The 22,934-nt window shown below is 43.6% G+C and overlaps 1 protein-coding gene across 1 annotated transcript; it reads left to right on the top strand.

The window, feature by feature from the left end:
* Positions 1-973: 973 nt before the first annotated feature.
* LOC129822566 (protein FAM222B-like) lies at positions 974-9,199 on the top strand. The gene is made up of 3 exons (XM_055880899.1): positions 974-1,043; positions 3,127-3,257; positions 3,434-9,199. Exons 2-3 carry the CDS (start codon positions 3,173-3,175, stop codon positions 5,620-5,622), a joined length of 2,274 nt encoding a protein of 757 aa, XP_055736874.1. The 5' UTR covers positions 974-1,043; positions 3,127-3,172; the 3' UTR covers positions 5,623-9,199.
* Positions 9,200-22,934: the final 13,735 nt, after the last annotated feature.

The raw sequence follows: 22,934 nt of genomic DNA, 5'->3' as shown, positions 1-22,934 counted from the left end.
AAGATGGGAAAAGTCCAGCTATCATGTAAGTAGACAGATTCTAATTTGCTCAGTGCTTTTTTTTTTAAAGAATATCAGTGCTCAAACAATGTTCAATTGGAAAAATGCTGTCCTTTTCCCCCTCCCAGACATATCGTAACATTCTTTGTAATAAGTCAAATGAAAGTTACTACTATGAAGGACTGTTAAACTGTTATGTTTATTTTTTGCTGCCCTCATTGATTTGACCCATTGCAGCCAATGTAATTTTTCTAATACTGTGAAAATGTGTCAATTGTGTAGCAGCTGTCATTTTGATTTTTGAGTTACATTGTGGCTTCACGTCCAAATGCATTGTTCTGGCTAAGTATACAATTTGTAGACAAACCACTAAAGATATTGTATGTTTGATCCAGAGGTCATTTGGAAATGTGCTTTTGTCATTTTTTGTGTGAAAATCATCACTTTACTGTTGTGTCAAATGTAGAGATATTCATTCATGGTGCATGTACTTATGCCACCAGTTTTGTGGTAATGTAGATGTTTTTTCTCAACAGGACACATGTGATCCTACATATTTGTGAATGTTATTCATCTGAAACATTATATAAAATTACTATATTTGTCTTCATCTGTCAATCTAATAAAATTACAACAAATAGTTGTGCTGTTTTTCTAATGGCAATGTAATAATTCAATAGACAACAGGGTGGGTGTACAGCATAGGTATTGATATATTGTCTGGGGTGAACAGTACGATCAAAGCCAGCTGACACATTCATGGCATGTAAAACCAGTTAGTCTTGCTAGAATGCAATACTTTACTAACTTGAGCCAAGGCCTGTCATTCATTCAATCAATACTTATCATACATCGTTTTTAAAACCTCCTGCATGAAGAATCTCAGCACTTCCATCTCTTGTCAGATCACCAAGGAATATTAGTCAGGCATTCAGTATGCACACCTAAAATATGCGGAATAAAGGTCCTAGAACTCCGGATGCCTAATGCGCATGCCTTCTCAAAGTTTCTGTTGCAGAAAGCAAGCAGCAGAAAAAGCATCGGTGAGCAAACATCATAACCAAAATATCGACGTTCGATCATCTCGCAAAAATGTTTCGCAAATACCTTTCTCTTGATTTCGCGGGGGAGTATGTATTTTGCGCATTATGACTTTCCAGCGTTTCGTTTTGCGAAATGTTTACTTCAGTAGCTATCAGACGCCGGTTATGATAGCTGGCTAACGTTAGCTAGTTAACCTAGCTGATCGCTAGCAGCACAAAGAAGTGTTCAATGCTTTGTGGTGCTATGACTCGAGGTATTTAACACTAGCTTGTTTGCTTGCTATATTGCTTGCTTCTTTATCAACTGACTAACTTAGATGGTTAACCTTTCGTGTAACAGTACGTTAGCCTAAGCAACGTTACTGATTAGAACTACAATGCCTGTGTTATGTAGTTTGTTTGAAAAAAATAAGTACTTTTTGGCACGCTAATATTGTGTAGCTAAATAGTTAGCGCTCATTTACATTTTAAGTGGTCCATTGACTACTAGACGACAATACTGCTCAACGATGACACCAGCTAGTTAGTATTTAAGGTCTGTTCATAACTAGTTATATTAATGTCCTCGCATTCTAGATCAGAGAAGCCCAGCCCAGAGCCAACGTTGAATGACTGTTATTGATATTTACGCAATGATGCAATAACATTTATGGTAGACCTAGTCATCAGACTGTGAGTATATTTATTGTAACTAGTAGTTCCATCCTTTTCAAGAACTGGTCAGCTGGACACTAATCAGCTACAGTGTAAGACTGCATTCTTGAGTCATTGGGACTTCTGGGTTCTGACACATTTAGCTTTGTTCCAGAACTGAAAGGTGTTCTAGGTGACATTAAAGAACCATTACATACTTAAAACACAGCTGTTCTGCATCGCTTAGTATTGTAAAGCATTTCCATTATAGTCATTTAGCAACTCAATTATCCAGAGTGACTTACAGTAGTGAGTGCATACATTTTCATACTGGTCCCCCACTATTGGCCCAGCGTCGTTAGGGTTTGGCCGGGGTAGGCCGTCATTGTAAGTAAAAATTTGTTCTCAACTGACTTGTTAGATAAATAGGAATTGAACCCACAACCCTGGGTTTGCAAGTGCCATGCTCTACCAACTGAGCTATACACATGCGCACTAGACCTGAGCTCATTTTCCCTGGCTAAACAAGCATTTCAGTACACCTGCAATAACATCTAAATATGTGTATGTGACCAATAAAATGTCATTTAAACTAGCTGGCTAGCTGAACTATGCTAGTTTTTAACCTCATTACCAAAATTCATATGCTGTACTCTCAACTTAAATTAATTTGCTAGTTATACAATCATGTAACTAAGTCATTTGCTGGAAAGAAACTTAAATTGTATTTTGTTGAAAAGTCATGACTGTTTCCAGATATGTCGTAAGATGACATCATTGCTACTTAACTTGGATCCAAGTTCAGTTTTGAGATCCACCATCTTCATTGGCACAGGGTTAGCTGGAAGTATCTGACTGGTCTTGGAACTGTGACAACAGGCAGCCTCTCCCCGCTTGGCTTGATAGGATATGTAGTGATTTTGCCAACACAGCCAGATATGTACAGGGTCTTGTACCCTTAACCTTTTTTCAACTGACTATTGTAGTTGTTGATTACTCATTAATAATGTTGAGTTAATTGACAAGAAAACTTGAGAAAATATCAACTCTACATATCGCAATGCCTAAATTACCTCTGGAGACTAAGGGTCTGTGGAGCTCCTCTTCCTCCTCACCACTCTATGGTCCCTGGTCAGGAGTAGTACACTATATAGGGTGTAATTTGGGATGCAGACACAGAGATTGGAGGAGCCAGCTTGAGGTTCTCTAGCCAGTAGCCGTCATGCAGTATGTCCAGCTGTGCCCTGGGAAAGGAGAAAAGGCGTCTCCATCTAAAGTCCCCCTGCTCTGTCTGTCTAGCGGCAGGTAGGGTGTTTGCTGTAAAAGGCCGAGGCACAAATGCGGGCTGATTACCGACTGACTGCCATTTTAGAAAGGTTACAATGTACAGGAAATAAATAGCCTTATGGCTGAGTCATTTTACATGGTCAATGTGGCGTCTCTCTCTCAGCATGGTGAGGAGAGTGTTTCCCATGTTGCATTAGTGAAAGTGTGACATGCTGGCCTGTCTGCCAGCATCATCAGGTGACCCTACAACCCGATTTCTCTCCCACACGCAGATGAACACTGGACTTCAGCAATGTAAGTGTTTTTATCTGATAGAATTAAATACTATAGTTTTATAGAAATCTGAAATCAGTTTCCTATTCATATTTCTACTTAATGAGTTGTAAATTCTGTCCAGTCACTAGTTGAATGACGAAACTTTGGTTGTGTAAAAATTCCTTGTTCTGTCTCTGTCCTTCTTTCCATCCTAGGGGACACTACAAAGAAGATGAGATCTGCCAACTATCCAACCCCAGCAGAATTGGATGCCTTTGCTAAGAAAGTCGCCAACAAGCCTCTGACCATAAAGATCTTTCCCAACAGTGTCAAAGTACCTCAGAGAAAGCACATCCGCCGCACAGTGAACGGGTTGGACACGTCCAGCTCCAGCCAGCGCCACAGCCCCTACCCGTCTCAGGTCAGCAGCACCAGAGCGGGCCTCCTGGCCGTCCTCCGCACTTCGACCGGCAAAAGCGCCCTCAAAGACACAGACGGCAGCCAAGCCCATCTGCTTCCCAAAGCAGCCATGAACCTCCACAGCGGGTCGTACGTCGCTCAAAGCTCTTTAAATCTCCCCGAGCCTGTCCCCCACCTCCAGGGCATGTCTCAAACCCAACACCAGGCATTGAAACAGAAACAGGGCCTCTCCCACCCACATCCACAGCATGCTGTACAGCAGCACAACATGGCTCACCATGTGACTTCACAGCCACAGAATATGCCTCAACCTCGCCCTAAAACTTTACAGCAACAGAACATGGCCCACCCTCAAACTTTACAGCGGCAACAAACCTTGTCCCAGCTGCAAACTGTACAGCAGCAACAGCAGAATCTGGCGCACCCCCAGAATATCCAGCGGCAGCAAAGTTTGCCTCACACGCAGACTTTACGACAGCAAAATCAGACTCGGCCACAAACCTTACAGCAGCAGCATCTTCTTCATCCTCAGACGCTGCAGCACCAGACTCATCCTCACCAACAAGCTTTAGTACAGCAGGCTGTGGCTCAGGCTCAAGGTCTCCGGCACCTGCCTGACTTAGCCCACGCCCAGCCTCCACCTAGTCTGCAACATTCCCAGGGCCTGCAGCACTCCCAGAGCCTGTCACAGCCTCTCACCCAGGGCCTCCGGCACCAGCCTGACGTAGCCCAGTCCCAGCCTCCACCCAGTCTGCAACATTCCCAGGGCCTCCCCCCATCTCAGCAGCTCCTCCATGCCTCCGGTGCCGGCCCTGGCCCTCCCTCTGCTTCCAATGCCCTGCAGCCCCAGCCAGGCCCCCCCTACGGCCCCAGGAAGCTGCCAGACGCAGACGTCCCGCCAAACGTAACTGTATCTACCTCCACCATCCCGCTATCCATGGCGGCCGGCCTGCACCACAACCGGCCGGGCACAGACCTGAGCAGCATCGTGCACCAGATCAACCAGTTCTGCCAGGCTCGGGCCGGAATGGGTGCCACCTCAGTGTGCGAGGGCCAGATTGCCAACCCCAGCCCCATCAGCCGTAACCTTCTCATCAATGCCAGCTCCAGGGTCAACACACCCCACAATCTGGACCTCCTTCCCTCCTGCCTGCTGGGCCCCACAGAGAATGCCCCTGGAGAGTCCCAGGGCCCTGCTGGTGGCCTACAGCCCAACATGGCTGTCATGAATAGGATGCCACCTGCTTTCCACACTGACATAAAGCAGCAGTTACAGCAGCAGCAATTACAGCAGTTACAACAGGTTCACCAGCAGCAACAACATAATCAGTTACAGCAGCTCCAACAGGTCCATCAGCAGCAACAACTACAACATCAGTTACAGCAGCAACTCCAACAGCAACGCTCCTGGAACCAGCACCAGCTGGCTCACATGCAGCCCCTGCCCGAGGGAGCCAACCCCAGGAGAGAAATCCCCTCTGGGCCTGTCTTCCCTGCCAAGACCCTCAACTATCCCCACGTGCTGCTGGCTTCACAGCCACAAGCCTTCTACCTTAAACACCCATCAGACAAGACAACCCCCTCGCCCTCCGTAACCGGCCCACCGGGTGGCACCATGCCCAGCTACACCAACGGGTGCTACCTGCAGGCTCCATGGGGCAGTGTCCTACAAGCAGGCAAAAGTGATGGTCTAGGCCCTCTGGATTTGGCCTTCCAGGGGGGCTCGTCAGGGGCCTCCATAGACTGCAGCACACCAGGATCACAGTACCGACCAGGAGCCAGACCCGGGTTCCCAGGTTCGGGTCAGACCAAGCTGATGAAGCAGAACGTGTCTGATTACCTGGCTGGGGATTTCCAGACGTTCCAGCATAACCCAGGTGCCATGGGGAAGATGCACAGGCCCCCCATGGGTAGAGCTCCAGCCCAGGGCCCAGAGCTAGGCAACGGTAGAAATATCCCCGCTCACCACCCAGGCTATAGATAGATGGATAGCAGTCTTCACCTCACCAGTTGTGTGTCATGGTTGGTGAATGATTCAAGATTATAATCAGGTGTCCACATGTTGTAGAGTTCTTGCAAGTGATCAATTGAATGTTCTCCCTAGTCGGTTGCTCCTGCTCTCAATGTTCAATCGCTGACTTATGTTTTAAAAGTAGGTCCTCAGCCCTTAAAGGTATCTGTTAAACCTTAGTGCCAGATGAAGGGTTTTTGATTGTTATTCCAATGATGAAGAAAACTTACTCATACCACAACATGGACATCTGCTCTTGTAGTATTTTCTGGAATACTCTATTGTGATCTAGGATTAAGTAGAGAACCTAGTAGGGCTACTTCCTTTCCACATAATAATTACCAGTTATGCCCAGGTTGTCATGGAACCAACCATGCCCTTTTACAACATTAGTGGCCTTAAAGCTGCCAATGCAGCGGCTGAAAATGGGTTGTTATTTCCTGGCCTATGTTTACATTTGAATGGGTATTTTTGTATGCTAATATGAATCAGGTTCATGTCTGAGTATATTCTTACTTCAATCTCTCCCCATATAGAGTAAGGTACTGCTACAACCATTTTGTCCCGTCCTCTTGTGTGTGATAAGACCTTAAGACGGAGTACTTTTGAAGTCGTTTTTAGTGTTTTTTATTATCCCTACCTTGTTCTGTTATTTAAATTAAATTGTCTACTTGAATTTCTCCAGTGACGTTTTCAGTATGAGGGCTTGGAGAATCGAAATGTCATGCTAAACATTTACAAAAGGAACAAAACATCCCTTTGGGAAAAACATTAATTGTCTTTTGAATAATGTGAACCCAGTAGGATCAATCCCCTGATCTTGAAAGGAATTGTCTGTGTGTGCATAGATCAAATTGATCACTTGCAAGTGTGCAAGTACAACCGAACATACCAGAGGGTTAAAATATTTATTTGTTTCACCACTATACTACTGTAAACAATTGAATGGATTCCTTGTGGATCTTTACCTGTCTGTGGGGGTTCTGGTAAGCTGAGGGGTATCCTATGAAGCAGGTTTGAAGAGTTAGCGAGGTAACTTTGGTCAACTGAGTCTTAATGAAAAGTTTGACATTTGACTAGCCATGTGCAATGTGCAGTTACAAGCCTACTAGAATTAGTGGCAGGTGTACGAGCAATATCCACTGTCGTAGTACGGCTGAAGACAGCTGGAATGTGACGCTAACAGAAGCTGGTTCGCTTCAGAAAACTGAGTAGATCTAGCTTGCTTATTGGGATACCCCTCTTCCTTCACTTGCTAGCCTAACCCTAACTGTGTATTGTCTCTGTACTACCTAGAAAGGAGAACTGAGGTTCAGTCCAGTTATTTTAAATGCAGGTTACCTCCTCATGCTAGTAGATGGGTCTAGCCATAGAGATATATTTACTTGTAAGTAATGATATTTCTATGGGTCTAGCATGCTGCGTTTTTCCTCAGTTTAATTTGGGTAACGGCTTACTCTTTCCTCCTCCCTGATAACTCTTGGGGGGAAAGCCTTAAACGTTATATTAGTTACCCTCTACCTTAAATGTTTACTTCTTACACCATGCCGGATTTCCTCACAGTGCATGGCGTAGCATCCTATATCGAAAATAGTTATGATATTAGCAATTGTTTCTGCATATGTTTTCATTTAAGGCCACTGTTAAATTGCTAAGTAAAAGTCATCCTTTTAAAGGATAATAAGTATGAATAGTGTTAAGCAGAGTTTCATAGGTTTGTGTGTGTGGCACTGGGCTGTAACTAGGGTTTTTGGACTACGTTTCTTTAGTTTTTACATGACAAATACACTACACTAATTTAGTTCTTAGCTAATTTATTTATTTGAACACTGCATCGTGAAGCCATAGGTTTTTCCACATGGGTGCCATAGGTAACGCATATGATCAGACACAAAACAATGCAAACTGATGTCTCACAACTAGCTGCATTCAGTAAGCGATGGAAAGGTTAAGTCATAGAGGTCATTTTATTTATAGGGTTATGTAGCCTTAAAGGCGCTACACCTTTTTTTTTTTTTTTTTTTTTTTTTTTTTTTGCATTGTCATTCAGAAAATTGCCATAATATATCTGCAGTACTAGGGGAATGATAGTGTTTCACAGTATTACTTTCCTGCCCGCCAGAGCGGCATCTGTTGTCAAAATGGGAAATCTGTTTCGACTTTGCCTGTGTGGAAATCGGTTCAAGCAGCCAATGGAAAAATTGCTCTAATTTCCTGGTTGCTAAAATTCTACACGGTTCGCTCATTTTCCGTTTGTGAGGAAAAACAAGGACTGAATAGTGGAGGGAATTATTGTACCATCTAAATTGCTGTGAAATATCTTTTTAATAACAAAAACGTTTTTTTACAACTGAAGCTGGCGGACCGAAACCGAAAGTAAAAGGCTCAAGCGCAACCATGTTGCGGGGGAGATGGTACATTTGTTTTGAATGCAGCCTAGTGCTGTTGCAATTCTCCTAGCTTCCACATAGGGGAGACATTATGTGTAGCACCTTTAATGTTATGGATTGAGCTTTCTTCCCTGAGGGCAGTAGCTAGATTCTGTTTGGCTCTTACTGTTGTGTTCCTGATGTGCCTGGCCCTTGAAGCTGCTATTGAATTATAATCTGAACACACAATAGTGTGTGTGTGTATAGTAATGATGTATGGGTTGTACTATTGGAATAAAGGTTCCTATTTATGTGTTGTCATGGATTTTTGAAATGCCGGATTGTAAATCTGTGTACTGGAAATGGACCAACTGTTGCTGCAGTGAACCAAGCAATGTACCTGTTGTTCCATTTGACCTGATTTACCTGTTCTATAATGTTGTACAGCCATGTTACAGCCTGAGAAAGTCAGGTTTAGTTACACTTTCTATATTAAGCCCAGCGGTGACATTTCATATGAAATAGTATGTGTGTTTTAGTGGGTGTGTGCGAGAGAAAGGGTGTGAAGCCTAGATACTTGCGCACACACGTGTGTACACTACACAGTGGTGCACATCTATCCATTTTGGGGGCGACCAAGCTTCTAACTGTAACTACTGATACTGGACAGAAGTCCATGCTTACGTGCCACAATGATTCCAGACCCTGTTGGGAGTCTGAACGGTTGCTGCTGAATCACTGACCAAAGTCACCAAGCCTTCCCCTCAACCATAATCACCATGTCCCAAAGCCTAGTTACATTATGTCTGAAATGGCACCCAATTCACTACATAGTGTATGACTTGACCTAGGGTCATAGTCAAAAGTAGTGCACTATTTCGAAAGTAGTGTGCCATTTTGGATGCTAACATTCTTTAGCCATGTTGGTTTGTATTAGTTTTAAAGAATCATGCTATTTTAAGGTTGTGACAAAAGAGTGGTCTGCTGCCCTCTAGACAGTTGTAGGAACAGCATGTGGGACTGTGATGTATTAATGGTGCTGGTGAGTGTTTTTGCTCCACATAAGTGGAAATATAACTTGAATGGCAGTGGTTGTGTTATTCCAGTTTACCTATCCTTGAACTATGCTTTTCACCAACATTCCGCCCTAACCAAAATAAAGTTTGCGTTTGCAAAACTGATTCCTTTTATTTCCAGTTTATTTTATTTGTAACAGCAAGGCTTGAGATGTCTATGAAACAGGGAATTTTCAAAGGATATAAAAACATTTCTAATAGTCATTCTATTTCTATGTCAATACATGGATGAATGAATGAGGTTAAACACTTCCAATTGTTTATAATTCCTAAACATTGATTATACTTTTTTTTTTATGGATTTGTTGACAGTCTAGAAATAATATCCAATAGTCATATGGTTGGTGTGCTAATGTAAGATTTGACAGACACCAATGCAAACATGTCCGAAAACACAGTCTAGGGTGTGTGAGGTTAGGTAGGATGAACTCAAGACTTCAGAGCTCATGGATGTGGAGCTGCAGCGAGTGGACAAGTGAAACCTTTTCAGGATAGAGCCATCTCCCTGCAAGTTTGAATAAAGGATTTGAGCAGATGAGGAATAACCTCTGTTAGCTCTACAGATCTGTTTGTCACCATACCTGTTATGGCGTTGTCTGATGGCACACGAGGGTGTGGTCTGATTATGTCACAGTTACCAGGATCCTCCTTGACTATACCCAGGTCTGTGTGTCATTTTTCCCAATTCACTTCCTCAACTCTAAACATGTATAAAAATACTTAAGGTCACACCTGCAACAATAGAACAACTGTAGCCATTGCCTAATTAAGTGATAATGCCAGAGAAGCTGGTGTTTGGAGGATATATTGGCATGGCTTTTGTTACCAGCAAACCGTGCCAATATATCCTCCAAACACCAGCTTCAAATAATGACAGACATATTTTCATTAACTTTATTTGTATTCATTTATTCATACTATTTCATCCTACCATAAGATATTGCCTATCTATGGACAGGACCCAGTCGTTTGTTCGGAATGTTCCATTGTCATACTGGCAACGTTCTTATCCCTTGCTAGCTAGCTAGCCAACTATGGCTAACTTAGTCATGTCAAAAAGTACAGCCAGAATAACAGCAAAGTAGCTGCATTAGAATTTGTATAAGCTGTTTTCTTGACATTTATTTGGAAACATCCATGACAATGAACAAATGAGACCCGATTTCGCCTGGCCCAGAAAATGTGCTCAGGACACTGTTGTTCAGAGGAGCTAACCAACAACACAGCTAACACAATCACTTCAAACTGAAGATGGAAAGACTGCAAACTAGCTGCACTTCGTTTCGTTTGACATCTTTTCAATGGACATTTCTTTGTATATATCCATAAAAATGATGCCAGCTGATTCATGATTTCGATTGCCTGAGAGACGCTGCCTGTCTGTCTCGTCCCGACTCGTTTATAACTATGGGACAGATGGAGATCGAATTTGAATATTGAAACAATGTTGCAAATGTCGGAGAGACAGATAGCAAAGTTTATACACATCTCCCCTCTTTAAATGAAATGTTAGTCTAAAAGAAATTGAGATAATGTCGAGATGCTTTTAATAGTGGAGATCAAGTTTAACAGTTGCTGGGCTGATGAGACAGTGGATTGCGCAGTCAGATGGAACAGAGTAAATAGGCATTTTAACGTCATAGATTTGTGTGGTAATTTGTGGGATAGACACCAGCTGGAATGCGATTTTAACCAATCAGCGTTCAGGATTAGACCCACCTTGTTGTATCATCTCACATACAGTACCGGTCAAAAATTTGGACACCTACTTATTCCAGGGTATTTCTTTATTTGTACTATTTTCTACATTGTAGAATAATAATGAAGACATCAAAACTATTAAATAACACATACGGAATCATGTAGTAACCAAAAAAGTGTTAAAAAATCAAAATATATTTGATATTCTTCAAAGTAGCCCTCCTTTGCCTTGATGACAGCCTTGCACAATTTTGGCATTCTCCCAACCAGCTTCATGAGGTATTCACCTGGAATCCATTTAAATGAACAGGTGTGCCTTGTTAAAAGTTAATTTATTTCCTTCTTAATGCGTGTGAGCCAATCTGCTATGTTGTGACAAGGTACTGGTGGTATACAGAATATATATATTTTTACCTTTATTTAGCTAGGCAAGTCAGTTAAGAACAAATTCTTATTTTCAATGACAGCCTAGGAACAGTGGCCTAGGAACTGCCTTGTTCAGGGGCAGAACGACAGATTTTTACCTCGTCGGTTCAGGGATTTGATCTCACAACCTTTCGGTTACTAGTCCAACGCTCTAACCACTAGGCTACCTGCCACCCTAATCCACTGTTTCATCAGCCCAGCAATAGATAGCCCTATTTGGTAAAAGACCAAGTCCATATTATGGCAAGAACAGCTCAAATAAGCAAAGAAAAACGACAGTCTATCATTAAGACATGAAGGTCAGTCAATGAGGAAAATTTCAATAACTTTTTAACGTTTCTTCAAGTGCAATCGCAAAAACCATCAAGTGCTATGATGAAACTGGCTCTCACGAGGACAGGAAAGCAACACCCAGAGTTACCTCTGCTGCAGACGATACGTTCATTAGAGTTACCAGCCTCAGAAATTGCAGCCCAAATAAATGCTTCACGGAGTTCAAGTAACAGGCACATGTTCAGAGGAATGAATCAGGCCTTCATGGTTGAATTGCTACAAAGAACCCACTACTAAAGGACACAAATAATAAGAAGAGACTTGCTTGGGCCAAGAAACACGAGCAATTGACATTAGACCGGTGGAAATCTGTCCTTTTGTCTGATGAGTCCAAATTTGAGATTTTTGGTTCTAACCGCTGTGTCTTTGTGAGACACAGAGTAGGTGAGCAGATGATCTCCGCATATGTGGTTCCCACCGTGAGGCATGGAGGAGGAGGTGTGATGATAGACCACTGGCCTCCCGGGTGGCGCAGTGGTCTAGGGCACTGCATCGCAGTGCTAGCTGTGCCACCAGAGTCTCTGGGTTTGCGCCCAGGCTGGGCTGGGTTCGCACCCAGGCTGGGTTCGCGCTCTGTCGCAGCTGGCCGCAACCGGGAGGTCCGTGGGGCGACGCACAATTGGCATAGCGTCGTTAGGGAGGGTTTGGCCGGTAGGGATATCCTTGTCTCAGTATGTAAAATGTAATAAAATGTATGCACTCTACTGTAAGTCGCTCTGGATAAGAGTGTCTGCTAAATGACTACAATGTAATGGTGTGGGGGTGCTTTGCTGGTGACACTGTCAGGGATTTATTTAGAATTCAAGGCACACTAACTATCATGGCTACCACAGCATTCTGCAGCGATAGGCTATCCCATCTGGTTTGCGATTAGTGGGACTATCATCTGTTTTTCAACAGGACAATGACCCAGCACATCTCCAGGCTGTGTAAGGGCTATCTGACCAAGAAGGAGAGTGATGGAGTGCTGCATCAGATGGCCTGGCCTCCACAATCACCCGACCTCAACCCAATTGAGATGGTTCGGGATGAGTTGGACCGCAGAGTGAAGGAAAAGCAGCCAACAAGTGCTCAGCATATGTGGGAACTTCTTCAAGACTGTTGGAAAAGCGTTGTAGGTGAAGCTGGTTGAGAGAATTCCAAGAGTGTGCAAAGCTGTCAGGAAGGCTACTTTGAAGAATCTCAAATATAAAATGTATTTTTATTTTTATAAACTTATTTTGGTTACTACATGATTCCATATATGTTATTTCATAGTTTTGATTTCTTCACTATTATCCTACAATGGAGAAAATAGTACAAATAAAGAAAAACCTTTGAATGAGTAGGTGTGTCCAAACTTTGACTGGTATAACCAGGTGTCGTATTCTCGCGAGGCTATCCTTTGTCCTACTATAGGAAGGTACTCAAGGGACCGGTTTCCCGGACAAAGATTAAGTCTAGTTCTAGAGTAAAAATAATGCGTAATGGAGAATCTCCATTGAAATAGCTTTTTAGGCTTTAGGCTTAATTTCTGGCCTGGAAATCAGCCCAAGGAGGTTTACCTGAAAAACATTCTACTTTCATCTCCGGCCAACGATCCTTTCTTCTGCACCTCTCCTGAGCACAGCTTCTCTTTCAGACACATGGGCAGGTAGCTCTCCAGGTCCAGGATAGTACAGGCTCTCTGTGGACACACACACACCCAATCCAGACTTCTAAGCAAGTCACTTGCTTACACACAAGCACATACATGTAATGTATTTTTATACACTCATTATCGTCAGCCATGATAAGCATGGTGGGCGTAGGTGAGCACAATGTAGGATATGAGTAGAATGTAAAACACCTGTAAGGCCGATGATAAAGAATGATGATTCAGGGGCACTACGACGACTTCAGTATAAGACGCAAAGGTTAAATTCAATCAGAGTACTACACAACTTACTCGGGACAAAAATAAATTAACACATAAAATGAGCACATGCCCTGCTCTTTACCCCAGAGCCAGAAAATCTAATAAAAGTCTCACTATCAAAATAAAGGTCTCACAATACAGATCCCATGTACACACCTCTTTGTACTGGACCTGCTCCATGAACTCCAGGTCTCCTATGCCAATGGTGAACTTGAAGTTCCATTGTGGCGTCATGACTATGAGTATCACAATGGATCAGATCAGGTTGGCAATAGCTGACAATAACCAGACCTTCTCTCACTGTAAATTAAGCAGGAGAGGACTCTCTCTCTACCCTCCAATATTGGCTATTGGAATGTCCCTTTGTCTCCAGAGACATTTGCCCACCCAAAACTCTAACGTCCAAAAAGTGGATAATGGAACAATAATTCTAACATAAAGAATGTGGGGAATGGTCAGTGGGGAGATGTAGAAAACTAATGTCATATTGTTTTTCACTTTGTGATGTCATTAAAAACTGTATGGACGAAATACTGTAACTTGGAAAGGATACCCCCTTTATCTGTCAAGTGTCCATCCAATATGTTGTGCATATGATATGAACAATTATGAAAGTATTGTTGTTAAGATATGACTGTGATTTTTGGAGTCATAAGAGATAACTTATCATATCCTTTCCAGTTTACAATTGGCTCATTCATCCCCCTCCTCTCCCCTGTAACTATTCCCCAGGTCGTTGCTGCAAATGAGAACGTGTTCTCAGTCAACTTACCTGGTAAAATAAAAAAATAAAAAAAACACATTAAGTAGCTACACCCCGAGTGAGGTCAGAAGAGCATGTCAGATGAACAGAGCCATCCCCTAAGGCCAGAGTGCATAAAAAGCTTTGGTAACGAAATTAACATTAGACCAGAAGTGCGTGGAGGGGAAGGTACATGTCTGAAATGGTTGGAACTTTGAACTTCAACATGAGGTGAAGAATTAAACTCACCTTTCTTTGAACCAGGAAAGACAGGGAGCTGCAGCCCATGTCTGAAGGTGTCTAAATCCTGACTATCAACACGAGGAGGAAGAGGCGACAAACTCCCCTCTCAGACAATCACTGATACAGCTGATTAGCTGCCCTGAGTCAAATATCTCAAACTCTTCAAACCATCCCATCCTACTACGACTCTCAAGTCACCGTACGCTACTCTCATCACCCCACTGGAACCATCGGCACAGCTGGCTTATCTTCAAATAAGCAGCTTCAGAAGTGAATGGAAGAGTGAACTCTGTAGTTCTGTTCAGGACTACACGACGAACAAAGGCACTCACAAGTAAATACATTCATGATTTTTTATTCCAAACGGGCGGTGGTTTGTTTGCAAAGTATAAGTCTCTCTCTCGTTGGGTAAAATGCCATATTGTGTCAGTCCACTAGGGACCTTTGTCTCATGTAGTAAGTGTGTGTGTGTATTCTGTGTTATTATTGAGTTAGCTAGTAAATAAATAATTAAACCAATTTGTGTAGTACTGAATAATGAGCAAGGCTGGGGTTTTTGCAGATCCAAGAAGGTTACGATTATTTAGAATGATGATATAAGAGGTAATAATTAATAAGATGACTGGTTATCAGTGTAATAGGTAAAGACCTTAGAGTTTAATTTGGGAGATGGTAACTCTAAACAACCTCTTCCGTGATGCCTCAAATCCTAATGAGTTAATTGTTTCATGATTAATTTAATCGGGTAACAATTAAACATAGTTAGTGGATTAAATAAATAACAGTCATCAGATTAATGAAAGTAAAGTCATGACAGTGGTAAACTGAAGGTTGTTGAAGGTTTGGTTTCTTGTAAGCTTGTATTTAACCGCCAACTCCCAGACTACGTGGACATGATGGGGTGTATTTCTGGCCAGTGTCCAATTCCCATGAGTTTTGACAAATGAGGACTCCTCTATCACTACCAGAGCCCTGCAAAATGACCTCCAGCAGGCCACAAATGTGCTTGTGTCGGCATATGGTCTCACAAGGGCTCTGAGGATCTCATCTTGGTACCTAATGGCAGTCAGGCTACCTCTGGCGAGCACATGGAGGGCTGTGCGGCCCCACAAAGAAATGCCACGCCACACCATGACACCGCCAAACCGGTCATGCTGGAGGATGGTGCAGGCAGCAGAACGTTCTCCACGGCGTCTCCAGACTCTGTCACGTCTGTCATATGTGCTCATGTGCTCAGTGTGAACCTGCTCTCATCTGTGAAGAGCACAGGGCGCCAAAGGCGAATTTGCCAATATTGGTGTTCTCTGGCAAATACCAAATGTCCTGCACGGTGTTGGGCTGTAAGCACAACCCCCACCTGTGGACGTCGGGCCCTCATACCACCCTCATGGAGTCTGTTTCTGACCGTTTGAGCAGACACATGCACATTTGTGGCCTGCTGGAGGTCATTTTGCAGGGCTCTGGTAGTGCTCCTCCTTGCACAAAGGCGGAGGTAGCGGTCCTGCTGCTGGGTTGTTGCCCTCCTACGGCCTCCTCCACGTCTCCTCATGTACTGGCCTGTCTCCTGGTAGCGCCTCCATGCTCTGGACACTACGCTGACAGACAGAGCAAACCTTCTTGCCACAGCTCGCATTGATGTGCCATCCTGGATGAGCTGCACTACCTGAGCCACTTGTGTGGGTTGTAGACTCCGTCTCATGCTACCACTAGAGTGAGAGGACCGCCAGCATTCAAAAGTGACCAAAACATCAGCCAGGAAGCATAGGAACTGAGAAGTGGTCTGTGGTCACCACCTGCAGAACCACTCCTTTATTGGGGGTGTCTTGCTAATTGCCTATAATTTCCACCTTTTGTCTATTCCATTTGCACAACAGCATGTGAAATGTATTGTCAATCAGTGTTGCTTCCTAAGTGGACAGTTTGATTTCACAGAAGTGTGATTGACTTGGAGTTACATTGTGTTGTTTAAGTGTTCCCTTTATTTTTTTGAGCAGTGTATATATTAAGTTGAACATTTATTTGCTCTTTATGTTCAAATTAGGTGAAATATTTTAATTTCTTTACCATGTTACACTTCTCAAAAGGCACCGAATTGGTAGAATGAATTCAACTTAAAAAGCTAATATTTACATGTCAAAAGGATTTCACTTGATTATTAGTAGAGCAAGTTTATCCAGACGAGGGCCAGAGAAAGAACCTGTGGCCTCACATTGGTTCTGTTTAGTAGCTCTGTTTTCTGGGTGTTGTCTGCAGTGGCCACCAACGCGTGCAGGACTGTGTTCCCCTGGTAGTCTTTGTCTGTTATGGGTTGTCTATGAGGAAGGACACCATGTCCAGTTGTTTGGTGCAGGCAGCCAGAGACAGAGGAAGCATACCTGTGGGGTTTATTATTGTTTTTTATTTCACTTTTATTTAACCAGGTAGGCCAGTTGAGAACAAGTTCTCATTTACAACTGCAACCTGGCCAAGATAAAGAAAAGCAGTGCGACAAAAACAACAACACAGAGTTACACAGAAACAAACGTACAGTCATTAACACAAAATAAAAATGGATAGGCGGATGGATGGATAGGCGGTCAAAGGAGGTGTTGGATTTCGGGATGACCAGTGAGATATACCTGCTGGAGCGCATGCTATGGGTGGGTGTTGCTATGGTGACCAGTGAGCTGAGATAAGGCGGGGCTTTACCTAGCATAGACTTATGTATGACCTTGAGCCAGTGGGTTTGGCGACAAATATGTGTTGAGGGCCAGCCAACGAGAGCATACAGATCACAGTGGTGGGTAGTATATAGGGCTTGGTGACAAAAAAGATGGCACTGTGATAGATTACATCCAGTTTGCTGAGTAGCGTGTTGGAGGCTATTTTGTAAATGACATCGCCGAAGTCAGGGATCGGTAGGGTAGTCAGTTTTACGAGAGTATGTTTGGCAGCATGAGTGAAGGAGGCTTTGTTGCGAAATAGGAAGCCGATTCTAGACGTCATTTTGGATTGGAGATGCTTAATGTGAGTCTGGAAGGAGAGTTTACAGTCTAACCAGACACCTAGGTATTTGTAGTTGTCCACATATTCTAAGTCAGAACCATCCAGAGTAGTGATGCTAGTCGGGCGGGAGGGTGCGGGCAGCAATCAGTTGAAGAGTATGCACTTAGTTTTACTGGCATATAAAATCAGTTGGAGGCCACGGAAGGAGTGTTGTATGGCATTGAAGCTCATTTTGAGGTTTGTTAGCACAGTGTCCAAAGAAGGGCCAGATGTATACAGAATGGTGTCGTCTGCGTAGAGGTGGATCAGAGAATCACAAGAAGCAAGAGCGACATCATTGATATACACAGAGAAAAGAGTCGGCCCGAGAATTTAACCCTGTGGCATCCCCAAAGAGACTGTCAGAGGTCCAGACAACAGTTCCTCCGATTTGACACACTGAACTGTATCTGAGAAGTAGTTGGTGAACCAGGCGAGGCAGTCATTTGAGAAACCAAGGCTATTGAGTCTGCCGATAAGAATGCGGTGATTGACAGAGTCGAAAGCCTTGGCCAGGTCGATGAAGACAGCTGCACAGTACTGTCTTTTATCGATGGCGGTTATAATATCGTTTTGGACCTTGAGCGTGGCTGAGGTGCACCCATGACCAGCTCTGAAACCAGATTGCGTAGTGGAGAAGGTACGGTGGGTTTCGAAATGGTCGGTGATCTGTTTGTTAACTTGGCTTTCGAAGATTTTAGAAAGGCAGAGCAGGATGGATATAGGTCTATATAAGTTTGGGTCTATATAAGTTTAGGTCTATATAAGTTTGGGTCTAGAGTGTCTCCTCCTTTGAAGAGGGCATGACCGCGGCAGCTTTCCAATCTTTGGGGATACGATACGAAGGAGAGGTTGAATAGGCTAGTAATAGGGGTTGCAACAATTTCGGGTGATAATTTTAGAAGAGGGTCCAGATTGTCTAGCCCAGCTGATTTGTAAGGATCCTGATTTTGCAGCTCTTTCAGAACATCAGCTGTCTGGATTTGGGTGAAAGAGAAGCGGAGGGTGGGGGGCTTGGGCAAGTTGCTGCAAGGGGTGCTGAGATGTTGGCTGGGGTAAGGATAGCCAGGTGGAGAGCATGGCCAGCCGTAGAAAAATGCTTATTGAAATTATCGATAATCGTAGATTTATTGGTGGTGACAGTGTTTCCTATCCTCAATGCAGTGGGCAGCTGGGAGGAGGTGCCCTTATTCTCCATGGACTTTACAGTGTCCCAAAACTTTTTGGAATTAGTGTTACAGGATGCAAATTTCTGTTTGAAAAAGCTAGCCTTAGCTTTCCTAACTGACTGTGTATATTGGTTCCTGACTTCCCTAAAAAGTTGAATATTGCGGGGGCTATTCGATGCAGAATGCCACTGGATGTTTTTGTGCTGGTCACGGGCAGTCAGGTCTGGGGTGAAACAAGGGCTATATCTGTTCTTAGTTCTACATTTTTTGAATGGGGAATGCTTATTAAGATGGTGAGGAAAGCACTTTTAAAGAGCAACCAGGCATCCTCTACTGACGGGGTGAGGTCAATATCCTTCCAGGATACCCGGGCCAGATCGATTAGAAAGGCCTGCTCGCTGAAATGTTTTAGGGAGCGTTTGACAGTGATGAGGTGTGGTCGTTTGACCGCGGACCCATTATGCACGCAGGCAATGAGGCAGTGATCGCTGAGATCCTGGTAGAAGACAGCAGAGGTTTATTTAGAGGGCAAGTTGGTCAGGATGATATCTAAGAGGGTGCCCATGGTTACGGATTTAGGGTTGTACCTGGTAGGATCCTTGATAATTTGTCTGAGATTGAGGGCATCTAGTTTAGATTGTAGGACGGCCGGGGTGTTAAGCATGTCCCAGTTTAGGTCACCTAACAGTACGAACTCTGAAGATAGATGGGGGGAAATCAATTCACATATGGTGTCCAGGGCACAGCTAGGGGGTCTATAAGAAGCGGCAACGGTGAGAGACTTGTTTCTGGAAAGGTGGATTTTTAAAAGTAGAAGCTCGAATTGTTTGGGCACAGACCTGGAGAGTATGACAGAACTCTGCAGGCTATCTCTGTAGTAGATTTCAACTCCTCCCCTTTTTGCAGTTCTATCTTGTCAGAAAATGTTATAGTTAGAGATGGAAATTTCAGGATTTTTGGTGGCCTTTCTAAGCCAGGATTCAGACACGGCTAGGACATCCGAATTGGCGGAGTGTGCTAAAGCAGTGAATAAAACAAACTTAGGGAGGAGGCTTCCAATGTTAACATGCATGAAACCAAGGCTTTTACGGTTACAGAAGTCAACAAATGAGAGCGCCTGGGGAATGGGAGTGGAGCTAGGGGCTGCAGGGCCTGGGTTAACCTCTACATCACCATAGGAACAGAGGAGGAGTAGGATAAGGGTATGGCTAAAGGCTATAAGAACTGGTTGTCTAGTACGTTCAGAACAGAGAGCAAAAGAAGCAGATTTCTGGGCGCGGAATAATAGATTCAAGGCATAATGTACAGACAAGGGTATGGTAGGATGTGAGTACAGGTAAACCTAGGCATTGAGTGACGATGAGAGAGGTTTTGCCTCTAGAGGCACCATTTAATCCAGGTGAGGTTACTGCATTTGTGGGGGGTGGAACAAAAGGGCTAGCTAAGGCATATTAAGCAGGGCTGGAGGCTCTACAGTGAAATAATATCAGTCGTGATGGATCGGCGGGGCTCCATGTTGTCAGTAATAGGGTCCAGGCCAATTCGCAAAATAGGTATTGTAGCCCAAGAATTGGCTGATGGAGCTCTTCGGCTAGCTGGGAGATGGGCCTAGCTCGAGGCTAGCTCCAGCCTAACTGGTGCTTGCTTCGGTACAGAGACGTTAGCCAGGAGTAGCCACTCCGATAGCAGCTAGTTAGCTGCGATGATCCGGTGTAAAGGTTCAGAGCTTGCGGAAGGAATCCGGAGATGTGGTAGAGAAAAAGCAGTCCGATATGCTCTGGGTTGATATCGCACTGTGCAGACTGGCAGGAATTGACCGGGCTGAGGCTGGCTGATGTCCGAGTTAACGGTGATGACCGCTAGCAGTGGCTAACTGACTACTAGCTAGTAGCTAGTTAGCTGGCTAGCTTCTGATGGGGGTTCCGGTTCTAAAGTGTAAAAAAATAGCAGATCCGTACCACTTTGGGTGAGGCGGGTTGTTCAGTCCGTAGATGGAAATTGAGATAAAAAATGTATACTAAATATATACGAAGAAAACGATATATACATGGGACGGGGCGGGACAAGACAAAACAGACGTATGACTGCTACGCCATCTTGGAACCGAAATCGGGTAGAGCGAAAGTACCGACATGAGTAGGGATAGTGTTTGTGATTCAAAAAACTTGCTGTGTCTCAAACTAAACTAAAACCAAAGCAAATAAAGGTTTACTTATTACTTAGTACTAACCAAAATAGAATCCCAGCCTTCTATGGAGCTGGAAGAAGTCTCCACTGGCTTTGGCCTGAACATCTGTTCTTTTCTGTACCAGCAACTCCCCAAAGTCAAAGCTCTTTCTCTCTATGGCCACATGCAGGGATGTCTGATCTGCAGAGAAATGCCAATCAATCAAGCAATCAATAAATCAGTTATGAACAATATATACCAGCCGTATTTAATGGGTAGTTCTAGCATTTGCCCTTGAGCATTGTTAGATTTCTGACCAAGAATGAAAATGAGACACTTTCTCTCTCTGTCTCACATTTGAACTCTGGGTCAGTGAGATGTTTATTGGTAACTTCAAGATACTGTAGTAGCCCATTTAGTTTGGTTTTGTCTCCTTTTGAAGCTGCCGCAAACAAACGTTCCATGTCAAATGTCTTGGTTTCCTCCAAATTCTGGTCTTTAGTTAATATCAGAAGTCCATCTGTATTTTTTCTGAAATACAGTATATAGCACCAAAATTACACATGTTATAAACAGCTTTGCTTTGAATCCTTAATTAGAGCAGATGAGCCTATTGAATTAATAACAGTACAGCAGGATGCATTTCTGGAATGTTTCGACTGTTCTTGTCTATTAATGTTCTGTATTGTGTAACACTTCAAGTTTTGTGTGGCCCAGGAAGAGTTGCTGCTGCTTTTGCAACAGCTAATGGGGACCCTAATAAAATGCCAAAAATACCAAAAAAGTCCTCCACAGGCAGCGTTGGCTGAAACACGCTTTGACTTTTGAGTGTAATGTAATTGAATAGGGTGATCTACTCTGATTAGTATATACACGTGCACTGTAAAATAATTATTGCGGTGATCAGTAAATTGTACTTGAAAATATATTTATTTTGACATCTTTACTTGAATATAATTAGTACTTTACTCTACTTCACTTGGTCAATCAACACCCCCCCCCCCCCAAAAAAAATGAATTCAACATAAGATAAATGTATAATCTAAACAACTATTTGTGTGTAAAAACAACGAGGAAAATTGTGTTTAACTTACTCAATTTTCATAATATTTTCAATCTACTTAAGAATTTGAAGTTCTTCCAACAACTTGCCATGTGGCTCTGTTTTCAAAGAATTGTGGGTAATTGTGTTTAAAAAAAAATACTTTTACTCAATGTTGTATGCATGTTTGAAGAACGAAAAGAACATTTCTATATTAGTATCAAACTGTTTGTTATGCGATGAGGTGCAATGGATCATGATGAATGGATATCAAAACCGTCCAGAAAATGTACTTTCAATAATGAGACCATCCATTCTCACCTATGTGAGAATGCTGTTCATTGACTACAGCTCAGTATTCAACACCATAGTGCCCACGAAGCTCATCACTAAGCTAAGGACCCTGGGACTAAACACCTCCCTCTGCAACTGGATCCTGGACTTCCTGACGGGCCGCCCCAGGTGCTAAGAGTAAGAAACAACACGTCTGCTACGCTGATCCTCAACACTGGGGCCCCTCAAGGGTTAGTACTTAGTCCCCTCCTGTACTCCCTGTTCACCCATGACTGCGTGGCCAAACACGACTCCAACATCATCATTAAGTTTGCTGACGACACAACAGTGGTAGGCCTGATGACCGACAACGATGAGATGACCTATTGGGAGGAGGTCAGAGGCCTGGCAGCGTGGTGCCAGGACAACAACCGCTCCCTCAATGTGAGCAAGACAAAGGAGCTGATCGTGGACTACAGGAAAACATCAACGGGTCTGTAGTGGAGCGGGTTGAGAGTTTCAAGTTCCTTGGTGTCCACATCACCAATGAATTATCATGGTCCAAACACACCAAGGCAGTCATGAAGAGGGCACGACAACACCTTTTCCCCCTCAGGAGACTGAAAAGATTCGGCATGGGTCCCCAGATCCAAAGTTATACAGATGCACCATTGAGAGCATCCTGACCGCCTGGTATGGCAACTGCTCAGCATCTGACCGTAAGGCGCTACAGAGAGTAGTGCGTACGGCCCAGTACATCACTGGGGCCAAGCTTCCTGCCATCCAGGACCTATATAATAGGCGGTGTCAGAGGAAAGCCCAA

Source organism: Salvelinus fontinalis, chromosome 24, assembly GCF_029448725.1.
Source record: "Salvelinus fontinalis isolate EN_2023a chromosome 24, ASM2944872v1, whole genome shotgun sequence".
In the NCBI taxonomy this organism is placed as follows: Eukaryota; Metazoa; Chordata; class Actinopteri; order Salmoniformes; family Salmonidae; genus Salvelinus; species Salvelinus fontinalis.
The sequence above is the reverse complement of the archived record's forward strand: the minus strand, read 5'-3'. Positions and strand labels throughout refer to the sequence as shown.